Source organism: Scyliorhinus canicula, chromosome 4 (assembly GCF_902713615.1).
Source record: "Scyliorhinus canicula chromosome 4, sScyCan1.1, whole genome shotgun sequence".
NCBI classification, from domain to species: Eukaryota; Metazoa; Chordata; class Chondrichthyes; order Carcharhiniformes; family Scyliorhinidae; genus Scyliorhinus; species Scyliorhinus canicula.
The window spans coordinates 78,707,396-78,723,063 of NC_052149.1; the positions used below are offsets into that span (position 1 = coordinate 78,707,396).

General features: G+C 49.0%; 1 protein-coding gene across 2 annotated transcripts in view; it reads right to left on the reverse strand.

The window, feature by feature from the left end:
- The window catches only part of gorab (golgin, rab6-interacting), a 48,205-nt gene extending 37,780 nt beyond the window's left edge, over positions 1 to 10,425 (reverse strand). The window contains exon 1 of one of the 2 annotated variants that reach the window (XM_038794569.1): positions 10,251 to 10,425. In XM_038794569.1, the coding sequence (XP_038650497.1) occupies positions 10,251 to 10,317 (67 nt within the window). In that variant the 5' untranslated portion in view covers positions 10,318 to 10,425. The remainder of the gene's footprint in view (positions 1 to 10,250) is intronic. The other variant, XM_038794567.1, reaches the window with a different exon arrangement.
- Positions 10,426 to 15,668: the final 5,243 nt, after the last annotated feature.

Consider the following 15,668-nt stretch of genomic DNA (forward strand, 5'->3'; position numbering starts at 1 on the left):
AATTCATTTTTTCCAATTAAGGGGCAATTTAGCGTGTCCAATCCACCTACCCTGCACATCTTTGGGTTGTAGGGGCGAAAGCCACACAAACACAGGGAGAATGTGCAAACTCCACACAGACAGTGACCCAGAGCTGGGATCGAACCTGGGACCTCGGCGCCGAGAGGCAGCAGTTTTAACCACTGCATCACCGTGCTGCCCCTCCTCAAAGAATTCTAACAGATTTGTCAGACATGGCCAACCCCCGATGAAGCCTTACTGACTCAGTTCTAATATATCATGCACTTCCAAGTATTCTGCATTCTCAAAAATAAATTTTTATTCGTAGACTGTGCCAGCATTTATTGCTCATCCCTAATTGCCCTTTAGGGGGCACAGTTAAGAGTCAACCACATTGCTGTGGGTCTGGTGTCACATATAGGCCAGACCAGGTAAGGATGGCAGATTTCCTTCCCTAAAGGATGGACATTAGTGAACCAGATCGGTTTTTACGACAATCGACAACGGTTTCCTGGTCACTAGACTTTTAATTTCAGATATTTTATTGAGTGAAATTCCATCACCTGGCCGTGGTTTGATTCAAACCCGGGTCCCCAGAGCATTAATCTGGGTCTCTGGATTACTGGCTAACCAAATTAACTATTTGATCAAATCTTAAACTTTTTTTTGATAAACAATTTTATTAAGACATTTTGGCACAATAAACAATAATAATATAAAACAGTGTGCAAAAAACAGTCATCATAGTGCAAGAAAACCAGCACCCCTCCCAAAAGGACCAGCTTAACTACCCCCCTAACCTACGTTCCCCCCCCCCCCCCCCCACCCGGTGACGATTAATCATCCGCGAAGAAGTCAATAAATGGTTGCCACCTCCAGGCGAACCCATACAGTGACCCTCTCAAAGCGAACTTAATCATCTCCTGACCGAGAAAGCTCGCCATATCTGATAGCCAGGCCTCCGACTTCGGAGGTTTGAGTCCTTCCATGCCAGCAGAATTAGTCGCCGGGCTACCAGGGAAGCAAAGGCCAAAACGTCAGCCTCTCTCTCCTCCTGGACTCCCAGGTCCTCCGAAACCCCAAAAATAGCCACCTCTGGACTCATCACCACCCCTGTTTTCAGTACCCAGGACATAACATCCGTGAACCCCTGGCAGTACCCCGAGTTTTGGACATGCCCAAAACATGTGGACATGGTTCGCTGGCCCTCTTGAACACTGGCGCACCTGTCCTCCAATCCGAAAAATTCTCTCATCCGGGCCACTGTCATGTGGGCCCGGTGGACAACCTTGAATTGAATCAGGCTGAGCCTGGCGCATGTCGCGGTCACGTTTACCCTGCTCAACGCCTCCGCCCATAAGCCCTCCTCTATCTCACCTCCGAGTTCCTCTTCCCAATTAAGGTTCAGCTCCCCGCTTCCATAAGTCCATCCAATGGACACTACCCTTGCTGGATCCCCCTGAGTGGCAGGCGTGGGAAGGATGGAATCTATCTGCGTAGAAAGTCCCGCACCTGCAAGTACCTGAACTCATTCCTTCTCGCCAGTCCGAATTTCTCCTCTAACGCCCTCATCCTTGGGAAGCTCCGGCCCAAGAACAAATCCCCCATCCTCTCAATCCCTGCCCTCCGTTATACTCAGAACCCACCGTGCATATTCCCCTGGGCAAACCTTTGATTGTCGCAAATTGGGGACCAAACCGATGCTCCCACTCCCCCCACGTGCCTTCTCCATTGGCCCCAGATCCGCAAAGTCGCAACCACTATGGGGCTGGTGGAGTACCGTGCTGGCGGGAGCAGCAGGCACATCGTAACCAGGGCTACCAAACTGGTCCCCCTGCACGAAGCGGCCTCCATCTGCCTCCAAACCGACCCGCAACCACCATCCACTTCCTTATCATAGCTATGTTGGCTGCCCAGTAGTAATTACTGAAGTTTGGCAGCGCCCCCCCCCCCCCCCCCCCCCCCCGCCCTTCCCCTCAGTCCCTCTTCACCCGCGGGGACTTTCCCGCCCACACAAATCCCATAATCATTTTATTAACCTTCTTGAAAAAAGACCACGGAATGAAAATGGGGACACTGGAAAACGAACAGGAATCTCGGGAGGATCGTAATTTTAACTGTCTGCACTCTCCATGCTAGTGTCAGTGGGAGCACATCCCATCTCCGGAACTCAGCCCTCATTTGCTCCACCAACCGAAAAAAGTTCAACTTGTGCAGACGGCCCCAGTCCCGCGTCACCTGTATCCGTAAGTATCTAAAACTGTCCCCTACTAATCTGAACGGCAGCCCCCTCAACCTACCCTCCTGCCCTCTCGCCTGGACTACAAACAACTCACTCTTTGCCATGTTCAGTTTGTACCCTGAGAACCGGCCAAATTCCTTCAGGATTCCCATGACTTCATCCATCCCGGCCACTGGATCTGTGATGTATAAGAGCAGGTCGTCGGCATGCAATGAAACTCTGTGTTCCACCACCAGCACCCCCCCCCCCCCCCCCCCCCCCCCGCCAGCCAGCAGCTCTATTGCTAATGCACACAGCAGTGGGGAGAGGGGACACCCCTGCCTTGTCCCACGGTACAGTCTGAAATAGTCAGATGTCGTCCTGTTCGACCTCACACTCGCCCATGAGCCTGGTACAACAGTCTGACCCAGTCGCTAAAGCGCTCCCCGGACCAAAAACGTCCCAGCACCTCCCATAGATAGTCCCACTCAACCCGGTCGAAAGCCTTCTCGGCATCCATTGCCACAGCTACCTCTTTACTCTCCGGGGGCATCATAATCACATTCAGCAGCCTTCTTAGGTTGGCCACCAGCTGCCTGCCCTTAACGAACCCGGTTTGATCTTCCATAAGGACGTCTGGCACACAGTCCTCAATCCTAGCCGCCAAGAGCTTGGCCAGAATTTTATCATCCACGTCGAGCAGAGAGATCGGCCTATAGGACCCACATGCCTCCGGGTCTTTGTCCTGTTTCAATATCAGGGAGATGGTGGCCTGTGACATCGTCGGGGGTAATACCCCTCTGTCCCTTGCCTCATTAAAAACCCTAGCCAGCACCGGCCCCACTATTTAGGGGATGGTTTAGCTCGCTCAGCTAAATCGCTGGCTTTTAAAGCAGACCAAGCAGGCCAGCAGCACGGTTCGATTCCCGTACCAGCCTCCCCGGACAGGCGCCGGAATGTGGTGACTAGGGGCTTTTCACAGTAACTTCATTGAAGCCTACTCGTGACAATAAGCGATTTTCATTTCATTTCATTTCATTTCGGAGAACTTTTTGTAAAACTCCGTCGGATACCCATCCGGCCCCAGGACTTTACCCGATTGCATGACCCTCAAGCCCACCAATATTTCTTCAGTCCTGATCGGGGCCCCCAACCCATCTACCAATCCCCTGCCCACTTTTGGGAAGGTCAGTTCATCCAGAAAGCGTTTCATCCCCTCCCGCCCTGGGGGGGTTCCGAGATGTTAAGCTTGCTATAGAAGTCCCTGAACACCTTGTTCAGCCCCGCCGGATCCCCTAACAAGATCCCCCCCCCCCCCCCCCCCGTCGACTACCTTCCCAACTCACTGGGCTAAATCGCTGGCTTTTAAAGCAGACCAAGCAGGCCAGCAGCACGGTTCGATTCCCGTACCAGCCTCCCCGGACAGGCGCCGGAATGTGGCAACTAGGGGCTTTTCACAGTAACTTCATTGAAGCCTACTCGTGACAATAAAGAGATTTTCATTTATTTCCCTGGCCCCTTCCCCAGTTGCTGTGCCAGCATTCTACTGTCTTTCTCCCCGTGCTCGTAAATCACACCCCTCACCTTCCTAAGCTGCTCCACAGCCTTACCTGTGGACAATACCCCAAACTCAGTCTGTAGCCTTTGTCGTTCCCTTAATAGCTCTGCCCTTGGTGTCTCTGCGTATCTTCTGTCTGTAAGATCTCCCTTACCAGTCGGTCCATTTCTGCCCTGTCCGTCCTGTCCCTATGTGCTCTGATCAAAATCAGCTCCCCTCTCACCCCCGCCTACAGCGCTTCCCAGAGCACCACCGCTAAGACTTCACCTGTGTCACTGACCTGCAGGTAGTTTTGCATACATTTCCTCACTCTCTCACACACCGCGTCCTCCGCCAACAAACCAACTTCCAGCTTCCATTGAGGGCACTGAAAACTTTCCTTGTTCACCTGCAGATCAACCCAGTGTGGGGCATGGTCCGAAATAGCGATCGCCGAATATTCTACGTCCGTCACTCCCGCTAACAAGTCCCTGCTCATGATGAAAAAAATAAATTCGGGGATACACCTTATGGACATGTGAATAGAACAAAAACTCCCTCCCTTCGGCCGACTAGCCCTCCATGGATTAGCCCCCCTCATTTGCTCCATGAACCCCCTCAGTTCTTTCGCTATTGCCTGCATCCTACCCGTTCTTGAACACACGACCGGTTTAGGCTGGGGTCAAGGACTGCGTTAAAATCCCCTCCCATAATCAGCCTGCGCGAGTCCAGGTCAGGTATCTTCCCCAGCAGTCACTTGATAAACTCCACATCGTCCCAATTTGGGGCATATACATTGACCAAGACTACCCTCATCCCCTCAAGCTTGTCACTCACCATGACAAATCTTCCTCCCCCATCCGAGATTGTGCTGCCCGCCTCAAATTGCACCCGTTTGTTGGCCAAAATCACAACCCCCCTGGTTTTAGTGTCCAGCCCCGAATGGAAGACCTGGCTAAACCAGCCCTTCCTTAATCTGACCTGGTCAGCTACTTTCAGATGAGTCTCCTGAAGCATTATCACGTCCGCTTTCAGCGCCCTCTAATGCGCGAACACACGTGCCCTCTTTACCGGCCCGTTTAACCCTCTAACATTCCAGGTGATCAGCCTGGGTGAGGTGCACCATGCCCGCCCCCTGCCGATCAGCCATCCCCTTTCTTGGGGCCGCCCCCTGCCGATCAGCCATCCCCTTTCTTGGGGCCAGGGCCGCCCCCTGCCGATCAGCCATCCCCTTTCTTGGGGCCACCCCCAGCCCTTGTGTCGCGCTTCCCCTGGCGCGCCTCCTGGCAGCCCCCACCTCCGACCTCCTCCATGATCCCGTACCCAAGTCCTTTCCTTGTCAGCAGAACAAACTCCACCCCCCCCCCCCCCCCCCCCCCCCCCCAGCAACAACACCCTGTAACCTAACCCCTGCCATAAACTAACTAAATACACACTCCCCACCTGGCTTCCGTAGACCAGCTCACCCAGTGACTCTCGACTCCGGCACCAACAAGTCTCCCACCTATTGTTCCCTTTGACCCATCCCCCCGCCCATCAACACCACTTCCCCAAACCAGCCATCCTCGAGCAATTGCTCTGAAAAGAAACAAACAAAACAAGAAACAAAGAGAACCCCAACGCTAGCGCAAATCAAATAAAACAGAATAAGCAATAGGCACTTCCAAACCCCCCCCCCCCCCCCCGATCCGAACACAAAAAGCCCCCAGCACCACATATCTTAATCTCCCTCTTGTATCCCAACAAAAACTCAAGTACAGGAGGGAAACAGAAAAACCAGGAAGAGAAAAAGAAAAACACATAGCACCGGAAAAATGTGTAAACATCGCTCAGTGCCTTATTAACCCAAGTCCAAAAAGTCCTCAGTTCAGCACCAGCCCTTCTCTCTTGTCGAAGTCCATCGCATCCTTGGGCTCCTCAAAGTAACGGTGCCGACCCTCGTGTGACCCAGAGGCGCGCCGGATACAGCAGCTCAAACTTCACCTGCTTCTTAAACAGAATCTCTTTGACGTGCCTGTAGCCTGCCCTTCTTCTGGCCACCTCCATGCTCAGGTTCCAATGGCAACTCCACGTGCGCTTGGCCCACTTTAGCACCCGCTCCTTGTCCAGGAAACTGTGAAACCGGACCACCATCGCTCGGGGGGGGGGGGGGGGGTCCACTCGCGGCTGCTTCGCCAGCACCCTGTCCTCCTCCACCGGGTGCGGGAAGACATCATCTCCCAACAGCCTCTGGAACATGCCCGTCACATACGCTGCGGCAACCTCTTCCTCAGCCCCCTCTGGGACACCAACGATTCTTAAATTCTGCCGACGAGACCTATTTCCCAGGTCCTCCACCTTTTCCAGGAGCCTTTTTTGCTGGTCCTTCAGCCGCTCCACCTCCACCACCCGCTCCTCCAGTACCTTTTCCAGCTTCTGGATCGTACGATCCTGGGCAACCCGCCTATGCTCAAGGCGCTCAACAGACTTCTGAATCGGGTCCAAACTGTCCCGCTTCAAAGCAGTAAAGCCCTCTTGGATGACCTTCAACAGATGCTCCGTTGTTGGCTGGGCTGTCTGCACCAGGGTCCGGGCATCGGCCATATTGTCCTCAGCAGCAGCTTCTACACTGCCCTTGTTTGCCCACTTCTTCAACTGTTTGCAATTCTTTCTGCTTCTTAATTCCATACACCTGTGTCTGGAGTCAGTGCCCGAGTGCCTATGCCTTCAGATCCAGCGCTCAAAAGTACAAAACCGTCGGGGAAAAAGGTCCAAAAGTCCAACCAGATCGAGAGCCACCAAATGTGCGACTTACTCCTCCACAGCCGCCACCGGAGGTCCCCAAATCTTTTTAACATTTTAAACACTTCAGTCACAATGTGGTTGCTAATAAAATTGATCATGCATGAACTGCTGTTTTTTGTTGCAAAGAGCACATTTCAAAAGCACCTTCCCTTTGCACTGATCCTCCTGCATCTAATGCAGACACACACACACAAAGCTGATTAGCAGACAGGAAGCAAAAAGTTGGAATAAATTTAATTTTTCTGATTGGCAGGCAGTGACTAGTGGGGTACCACAGGGATCTGTGCCAGGACCCCAACTGTTCACATTATATATTATTTTTTTCTTTAAAAAGAGTACTCAATTACTATTACTTCAAATTTGCAGATGACACAAAGTTGGATGGGAGGGTGAGCTGTGAGGAAGATGCAGAGATGCTTCAGCGAGATTTGGACAGGCTCAGTGAGTGGGCAGATGCATGATAATGTGGATAAATGTGAGGTTATCTGCTTCGGTAGCAAAAATAGGATGGCAGATTATCTGAATGGATGTAAATTGAGAGGTGGATACTCAGCGAGACCTTGGTGTCCTCTGCATCAGTCGCTGAAAGAAGCATGCAGGTACAGCAGGCAGTAAAGAAGGCAAATGGTTTGTTGGCCTTCATAGAGAGAGGATGCGAGTATAGGAATAGAGATGTTTTACTGCAATTGTATAGGGCATTGATGAGGCCACACCTGGAGTATTGTGTGCAGTTTTGGTGTACTTATCTGAGGAAGGATGTTCTTGCTATGGAGGGAGTACAGTGAAGATTTACCAGGCTGGCTCCTGGGATGGCAGGACTGTCATATGAGAGACTAAGCCGTTTAGGATTATATTCATTAGAGCTTAGAAGAGTGAAGGGGATCTCATAGAAACTTGCAAAATTCTGACAGGATTAGATAGGGTACATTCAGAAGAATGTGAGGGAGTCTAGAACTAGGGCTCATAGTTTGAGGATAAGGGGTAAACCTTTTCTGACTGACACGAGGAGAAATTTCTTCACCCAGGGACAGATGAATCTGTGGAATTTGTTACCACAGAAAGTAGTTGAGACCAAAGCGTTGTGTAATTTCAAGATGGAATTGGTATAGCTTTTAGGGCTAAAGGGATGAAGGGATATGGGGGGGAAAAAGCAGGATCAGGGTATTGAACTCGATGATCAACCATGATCATAAGGAATGGCAGAGCAGGACCAAATGGCTTCCTCCTGCTTCTATGCCTTCAGGTGGGGCCACTGAATATTTTTATGATGTGGAGATGACGGCGTTGGACTTGGGTGAGCATAGTAAGAAGTCTTACAACACCAGGTTAAAGTCCAACAGGTTTGTTTCAAACACTAGCTTTCGGAGCACTGTTTCTTCCTCAGGCGAAGGCAGAGGTAGATGGATTTTTAAGGCAGAGGTAGATGGATTCTTGTTCGGCAAAGGAATCAAAAGGTTACCGGTGGTAGTTGGAAATGTAAAATTTGAAGTCAAAGAATGAAATGGCAGAGCAGGATTGAGGGGCCAAATGGCCTCCTTCTGCTCTTATTTCATGTGTTCAGGTCGTCAACATCAGCAGAATTTTGCTTTTATTTGACATAACTTCTTTGTTTTTGTACTCTTATGCCCCTATTGATAAAACCACGGATTCCTTATGCTTTACTAACCTCTCTCTCAATCTCACCGGCCTCCTTCACATATATATCCAGGTCCCTCTGTTCCTGCACCCCTTGACAACTGTGACCTTTATTTTTTATTATCTCTATTTTTCCTAGCAAATCTCACACTTATCGGAATTAAATTTAAAAAGCCACTCGTCCACCCATGACACTAACCTGTCTATCCATAGAAACCCTACAATGAAGAAGGAGGTCATTCGGCCAATCGAGTCTGCACCGACCCTCTGAAAGAGCACCCTATCTAGGTTCACTCCACCACACTCTCCTACCCAGCCTGCACATCTTGAGACATGAAGGGGCAATTTAGCATGGCCAATCCACCTAACCTGCACATCTGTGGGCTATGGGAGGAAACCGGAGCACCCGGAGGAAACCCCCGCAGACATGGGGAGAACGTCAAACACCACTATGTCGTCCTTTTTTAAAAATAAATTTAGATTACCCAATTCATTTTTTCCAAATAAGGGGCAATTTTAGCGTGGCCAATCCACCTAGCCTGCACATCTTTGGGTTGTGGGGACAAAACCCACGCAAACACGGAGAGTTTGTGCAAACTCCACACGGACAGTGCCCCAGAGCCAGGATCAAACCTGGGACCTCGGCGCCGTGAGGCTGCAGGGCTAACCCACTGCGCCATCATGCTGCCCTTTTGAAATTCTACACTACCCTCATCAAGGTTCACAATTCGATCTGCAAATTTTGAAATTATGTCCTGGACACAAAGGCCTAAGTCATTAAAATACATCAGGAAAGGCAAGGGTCCTAACCATTTTATCTGGGAAGCTTCACCATAAATCTTCCTCCACAGCAAAAAGAACTATTTACTACTATCCGTTTCCTGTTAGTCAGCAAATTTCATTTTAAAAAAGTATTTATATCAGATGTGGGCTTCGCTGGCTAGGCCACATTTGTTGCCCATCCCTAATTGCCCTTGAGCAATATCCATATTGCTACTGTCCATGAACTCTCCCATGAGCAGTTGCACAGCACTTTATATCAAATGTTCTTTGGAAGTCCACGCATTCATGAATTTGGAGCATGAGTGAACCATTTGTATCCTGGAGCCTGCTCCTTCATTCAATAGGATTATGGCTTATCTGATTGCAGCCTCAACTCCACTTTTCTATCTGCCATCCCCATAACTCTGACTCCCTTGGCGATCAAAAGTCTATTTTGATGTTGAATATGTCCCATGATCCAGCTTCCACTGCTCTCTGGGGAAGATAATTTCACAAACCAACAACCCTCAAAAGAATTCTTCCCACCTCAGTCTTAAATGGGAGACCCTAACTTAAAATGTCTTTCTTAATTCCAGACTCCCCCACAAGAGGAAACATGCCATCAGCATCCACCCTGTCAAGTTCCTCAAGATTTTCTGTTTTATATGTATATATAAGATCACTTCTCATTCTTAACTCTAATGGGTATACCACTCAATCTTTCCTCATAAGGTAACTTCTTCTCTATCAGTTGAAAGAACCTTCTCTGAACTGCTGTGTATTATATACTAACTAAGGACCAAAACAGTACAGTACTCCAGATGTGATCTCACTATTCTCTTGTACAACTTTTGCAACATTTCCTTCCTTTTATTTCCCACTCCCTTTGAAATAAATACCAACATTTCATTTGTTGTACCTGCATACTTGCTTCATGTACCAGGACACCCAGATCCCTCTGTACGATACAGGGTCTGCAGTCTCTCACTATTTAAATAATATGCTGCATTTCTGATCTTCCTGCCAAAGTGGACAAGTTCATATTTTCCCACATTATTCACCACTTCAACACATTGCCCTCATCAACCCTCTCTGTCACCTCACCACAAAACTCCAGCAAATTATTTCAACACGATTTATCCTTAACAGGTCTATGCTAGCTTTCCTTAAACAACCCACATTTGGCTAAGTGACTAACAATTTTGCCCTAAATTATATTTTCTAAACGTCCCCCCCCCCCCCCCCAAAAGAGGTTAAACTTCGGAGTGCCCAGAAACCATCGATATCTCACATCAGGGTCCTTCCAGTTACCTTTCAGCTGCTTTATTCGCGTCAACTCCTCGTCCGAGAATCCTGCCCAGCCAGCCATACCTCCCATACAACAAACAAACCCTCAAGAGGAGCCTGAAACTGCTGCAAGAAGCAGAGGCCAACTCGCTCTACAGCCCAGAGAAGTCCCGCGCCAGTGCGCATGAGCGCAGGGGACACGTGGCACTCGAACTTACTCCGCTTGCATCATGGGAGCCGCCACCTTGTCCATCCTTGTCCATGACGTAAACGTGGGAGGAGCTTCCCGGCGGCCAGAGCGGCACGTGACACCTGACCGGGCAACCGCCGGCCGCGTGACACAGTCGGGTTGCCGTTGGTGGCACTGACAGCCTTTAGTGAATTGAGTGAGGGTGAGGCGGGCGGGGGCTGCCGTCAATGGCTAAATGTGCCGGACTGCCAGGGTTAAATTAGTTGCTTAGACGTAGGGAAAAAAAGCACGTAGAAGACTGAAGTAAGTTAATTGAGTCGTCTACGAGGATACAAATCCAAATTAGTAATCGGCAAATCTAAGGCTGTGAGTGATACAGCTCAACAGTTAAAGATTTGTTTGAATTGTGTGCGACAGCTGTGAAATATAGGGATGCTGCCAGAATATAGACCTGAAGATGTATTTATGTTGCCCCTTTTAGGTGAGTGTGAAGTGTTTGGGGCCCACGTTTATGCAAAACGTTTTATTATAAATCTTTTGTGTGCTTCTTATATTTGTTCATGAGATGTGAGTGTTGCCATCATTGCCCATCCTGAATTGTATCTGTGAAGGTGGCAGGCATGAGCTGTGTTCTTGAATTACTGCTGTCCAGATGGTGCAGGTGCATCCACAGGTACTGTTAAGGGAAGGAGTCCCAAGGGAGGGAGTTTAACCTAGTGACAGTGAAAAGAATGGTGATTTATTTCCAACTCAGGACCGTGTGTGAGGGAAGGAAGGATTCTAGCGCTAGTCTGCCAGGAGGTTAGAGAACAATGAAGATTGCGGGGGCAGCAAATATGGTGGAGGTGGGTGCGCTGGGAGGGACCGCCTATATAATGGATGCATTGACTGTAGGTGATGGCGGTGAGGTTCGAACAGCAGTTCAATAAACGTTTGCAAGGCAAGGGAGGGAGATGCTGGAGGCACGCAAACATTCTGCGGAGGACTTGCTGGCCCCGATAAGGGAGACGCTTGGAAGAATGTTGGAAACTGTGCGGGAGCAGGGTGATTATTCAAAGGGGTGGAGGAGCCACTGTCGAGGCACAGTGACCAGCTGGCCTTGTTTTATGCCGAACTGGCCAAGATGGAATAGGGGGCTGAGAGCAAGGTGGAGGACCTTGAGAACCTGTCTCGGAGGCAGAACTTGTGGATTGTGGGGATACCGGAGGTCGTGGAGGATTCAAGATCAACAGAGTTTATAGTGGGGGGAGGGAAATGGTCCTGTCTTCCCCCCCCCCCCCCTGTGAAGTTAGATAGGGCCCACCCACCACTTTGACTGAAGCCACCAAGAATGGTGATAGTGTGCTTTCATAGTTACGAGGCGAAGAAGAAGATGTTGAGATGAACCAAACAGATATGGGAGATGAAGTGGGACGACACTGTGATTCGAATTTACCAGGAATCCAGATACAGTTAGTTAAAAAGAGGACTGTCTTCAATAAAGTAAAAGCGTCACACTATAAGGGTGGAGTTGTGGGCCATCCGCAATGGCAGAGATCATTATTTCAAGACGGTGGAGGCGTTTGTCCAAGCATGGCTGATCATGGTGGATCTGAGACGTTGGTCGTGGATGGGGGACTAAGTTTTGATTAAATTTGTATATTTCTGTTTGCCTAGCTATTCTAATGTCCTTATTTTCTTGGAGGGTAGGTGGGGACGGGGTAAGAGTACAAGGCTTGGTCCTTGGGTGGCATGGTTGATGGGTGGGGTGGAGATTCCTTTTTTTTTTCAGTAGGGGGAAGTGAACTCTGGTGGAGGGACACCCATGCTAGCAAGCTTTGGTTAGCCAGAGAACGGGAGAGACTGCTGCCTGTGAGGAATAGGGAGAGAGAGAGCAGTTGAACATGTGGCTACAGGGATGGTGCACGAAGGAGGGATTCAGATACCTGGATAATTCGGCTCGTTCTGGGATAGGTGGGACCTCTACAAATGGGATGGTCTACACCTGAACCAGAGGGGTACCAATATCCTGGGGGGGAAATTTGCTAATGCTCTTCAGGAAGGTTTAAACTAATTCAGCAGGGGGGTGGGAACCTGAATTGTAGCTCCAGTGTACAGGAGGTTGAGAGTAGTGAGGTCAGGAGTAAGTTTCAAGGTCGCAGGAGTGTACCGGCAGGCAGGAAGGTGGTTTGAAGTGTGTCTACTTCAACGCCAGGAGCATCCGGAATAAGGTGGGTGAACTTGCAGCATGGGTTGGTACCTGGGACTTCGACGTTGTGGCCATTTTGGAGACATGGATAGAGCAGGAACAGGAATGGTTGTTGCAGGTTCCGGGTTTAGAAGTCTCAGTAAACTCCGGGAAGGTGGTAAAAGAGGGGGAGGTGTTGCATTGTTAGTCAAGGACAGTATTATGGTGTCAGAAAGAATGTTTGATGAGGACTCTCTACTGAGGTGGTATGGGCTGAGGGTAGAAACAGGAAAGGAGAGGTCACCGTGTTGGGAGTTTTCTATAGGCCTCCAAAAAGTTCCAGCGATGTAGAGGAAAGGATTGCAAAGATGATTCTGGATAGGAGCGAAAGTAACAGGGTAGTTGTTATGGGGGACTTTAACTTTCCAAATATTGACTGGAAACGCTATAGTTCGAGTACTTTAGATGGGTCAGTTTTTGTGCAATGTGTGCAGGAGGGCTTCCTGACACAGTATGTAGATAGGCCAACAAGAGGTGATGCCACATTGGATTTAGTACTGGGTAATGAACCAGGCCAGGTGTTCGATTTGAAGGTAGGTGAGCACTTTGGTGACAGTGACCACAATTTGGTTACATTTACTTTAGCGACGGAAAGGGATGGGTATATACTGCAGGGCAAGAGTTATAGCTGGGGGAAAGGCAATTATGATGTGATTAGGCAAGAGTTAGGATGCATAGGATGGGGAAGGAAACTGCAGAGGATGGGCACAATTGAAATGTGGAGCTTGTTCAAGGAACAGCTACTGCGTGTCCTTGCTAAGTATGTACCTGTCAGGCAGGGAGGAAGTGGTCGAGCGAGGGAACCGTGGTTTACTAAAGTGGTTTACTAAAAAAGAAGCTTATGTAAAGATGAGACGTGAAGGTTCAGTTAGGGCGCTCGAGAGTTACAAGTTAGCTAGGAAGGACCTAAAGAGAGAGCTAAGAAGAGCCACGAGGAGCCATAAGAAGTCTCTGGCAGGTAGGATCAAGGATAACCCTAATGCTTTCTCGAGGTTTGTCAGGAATAAAGAATGACTAGGGTGGGAGTAGGGCCAATCAAGGACAGTAGTGGGAAGTTGTGCGTGGAGTCCGAGGAGATAGGAGAGGTGCTAAATGAATATTTTTCGTCAGTATTCACACAGGAAAAAGACAATGTTGTCGAGGAGAATACAGGCTACTAGACTAGACGGGATTGAGGTTCATAAGGAGGCGGTGTTAGCAATTCTGGAAAGTGTGAAAATAGATAATTCCTGGGCTGGATGGGATTTATCCTAGGAGTCTCTGGGAAGCTAGGGAGGAGATTGCAGAGCCTTTGGCGTTGATCTTTATGTCATCATTGCCTACAGGAATAGTGCCAGAAGACTGGAGGATAGCAAATGTTGTCCCCTTGTTCAAGAAGGGGAGTAGAGATAACCCCGGTGACTATAGACCAGTGAGCCTTACTTCTGTTGTGGGCAAAGTCTTGGAAAGAATTATAAGAGATAGGATTTATAATCATCTAGAAAGGAATAATTTGATTAGGGATAGTCAACACGGTTTTGTGAAGGGTAGGTCGTGCCTCACAAACCTTACTGAGTTCTTTGAGAAGGTGACCAAACAGGTGGACGAGGGTAAAGCAGTTGATGTGGTGTATATGGATTTCAGTAAAGCGTTTGATAAGGTTCCCCACGGTAGGCTATTGCAGAAAATATGGAGGCATGGGATTCAGGGTGCTTTAGCAGTTTGGATCAGAAATTGGCTAGCTGGAAGAAGACAGAGGGTGGTGGTTGATGGGAAATGTTTAGCCTGGAGTTCAGTTACCAGTGGTGTACCACAAGGATCTGTTTTGGGGCCACTGCTGTTTGTCGCTTCTATAAATGACCTGGAGGAGGGCGTAGAAGGATGGGTGAGTAAATTTTCAGATGACACTAAAGTCGGTGGAGTTGTGGACAGAGCAGAAGGATGTTGCAGGTTACAGAGGGACATAGATAAGCTGCAGAGCTGGGCTGAGAGGTGGCAAATGGAGTTTAATGCAGAAAAGTGTGAGGTGATTCATTTTGGAAGGAGTAACAGGAATACGGAGTACTGGGTTAATGGTAAGATTCTTGGTAGTATGGATGAGCAGAGAGATCTCGGTGTCTATGTACTTAGATCCCTGAAAGTTGCCACCCAGGTTGATAGGGTTGTTAAGAAGGTGTACGGTGTGTTAGCTTTTATTGGTAGAGGGATTGAGTTTCGGAGCCATGAGGTCATGTTGCAGCTGTACAAAACTGGTGCGGCTGCATTTGGAGTATTGCGTGCAGCTCTGGTCGCCGCATTATAGGAAGGATGTGGAAGCATTGGAAAGGGTGCAGAGGAGATTTACCAGGATGTTGCCTGGTATGGAGGGAAGATCTTATGAGGAAAGGCTGAGGGACTTGAGGCTGTTTTCGTTAGAGAGAAGAAGGTTAAGAGGTGACTTAATAGAGGCATACAAGATGATCAGAGGATTAGGTAGGGTGGACAGTGAGAGCCTTTTTCCTTGGATGGTGATGGCTAGCACGAGGGGACATAGCTTTAAATTGAGGGGAGATAGATATAGGACAGATGTCAGAGCTAGGTTCTTTACTCAGAGTAGTAAGAGTACTCAGAGTGGAATGCCCTGCCTGCAACAGTAGTGGACTCGCCAACATTAAGGGCACTTAAATGGTCATTGGATAAACATATGGATGATAATGGAATAGTGTAGATGGGCTTTAGATTGGTTTCTCAGGTCGGCGCAACATCAAGGGCCGAAGAGCCTGTACTGCGCTGTAATGTTCTATGCCAAACCTGTTCAGTCAGTTTTGGTGAGCTTAGGGAGATGAGTAGAGTGGGAAAGAGGCAGTTTTGAGAGAAAGTGGTCGGGGGTTTCTGGGAATGGAAGATGGGTTTGTTTACTGATGGTGGTGCTGGGTGGGGGGAAACCACATTGAGTGGGGTACGATGCCATCTTGTGTGGGACATGGGTGGTGGTGTTAGTGAAAACATTTCTTTCCTCCCCACCTCAAAGGATATATTGTCACAAGTAGGCTTACATTAACACTGA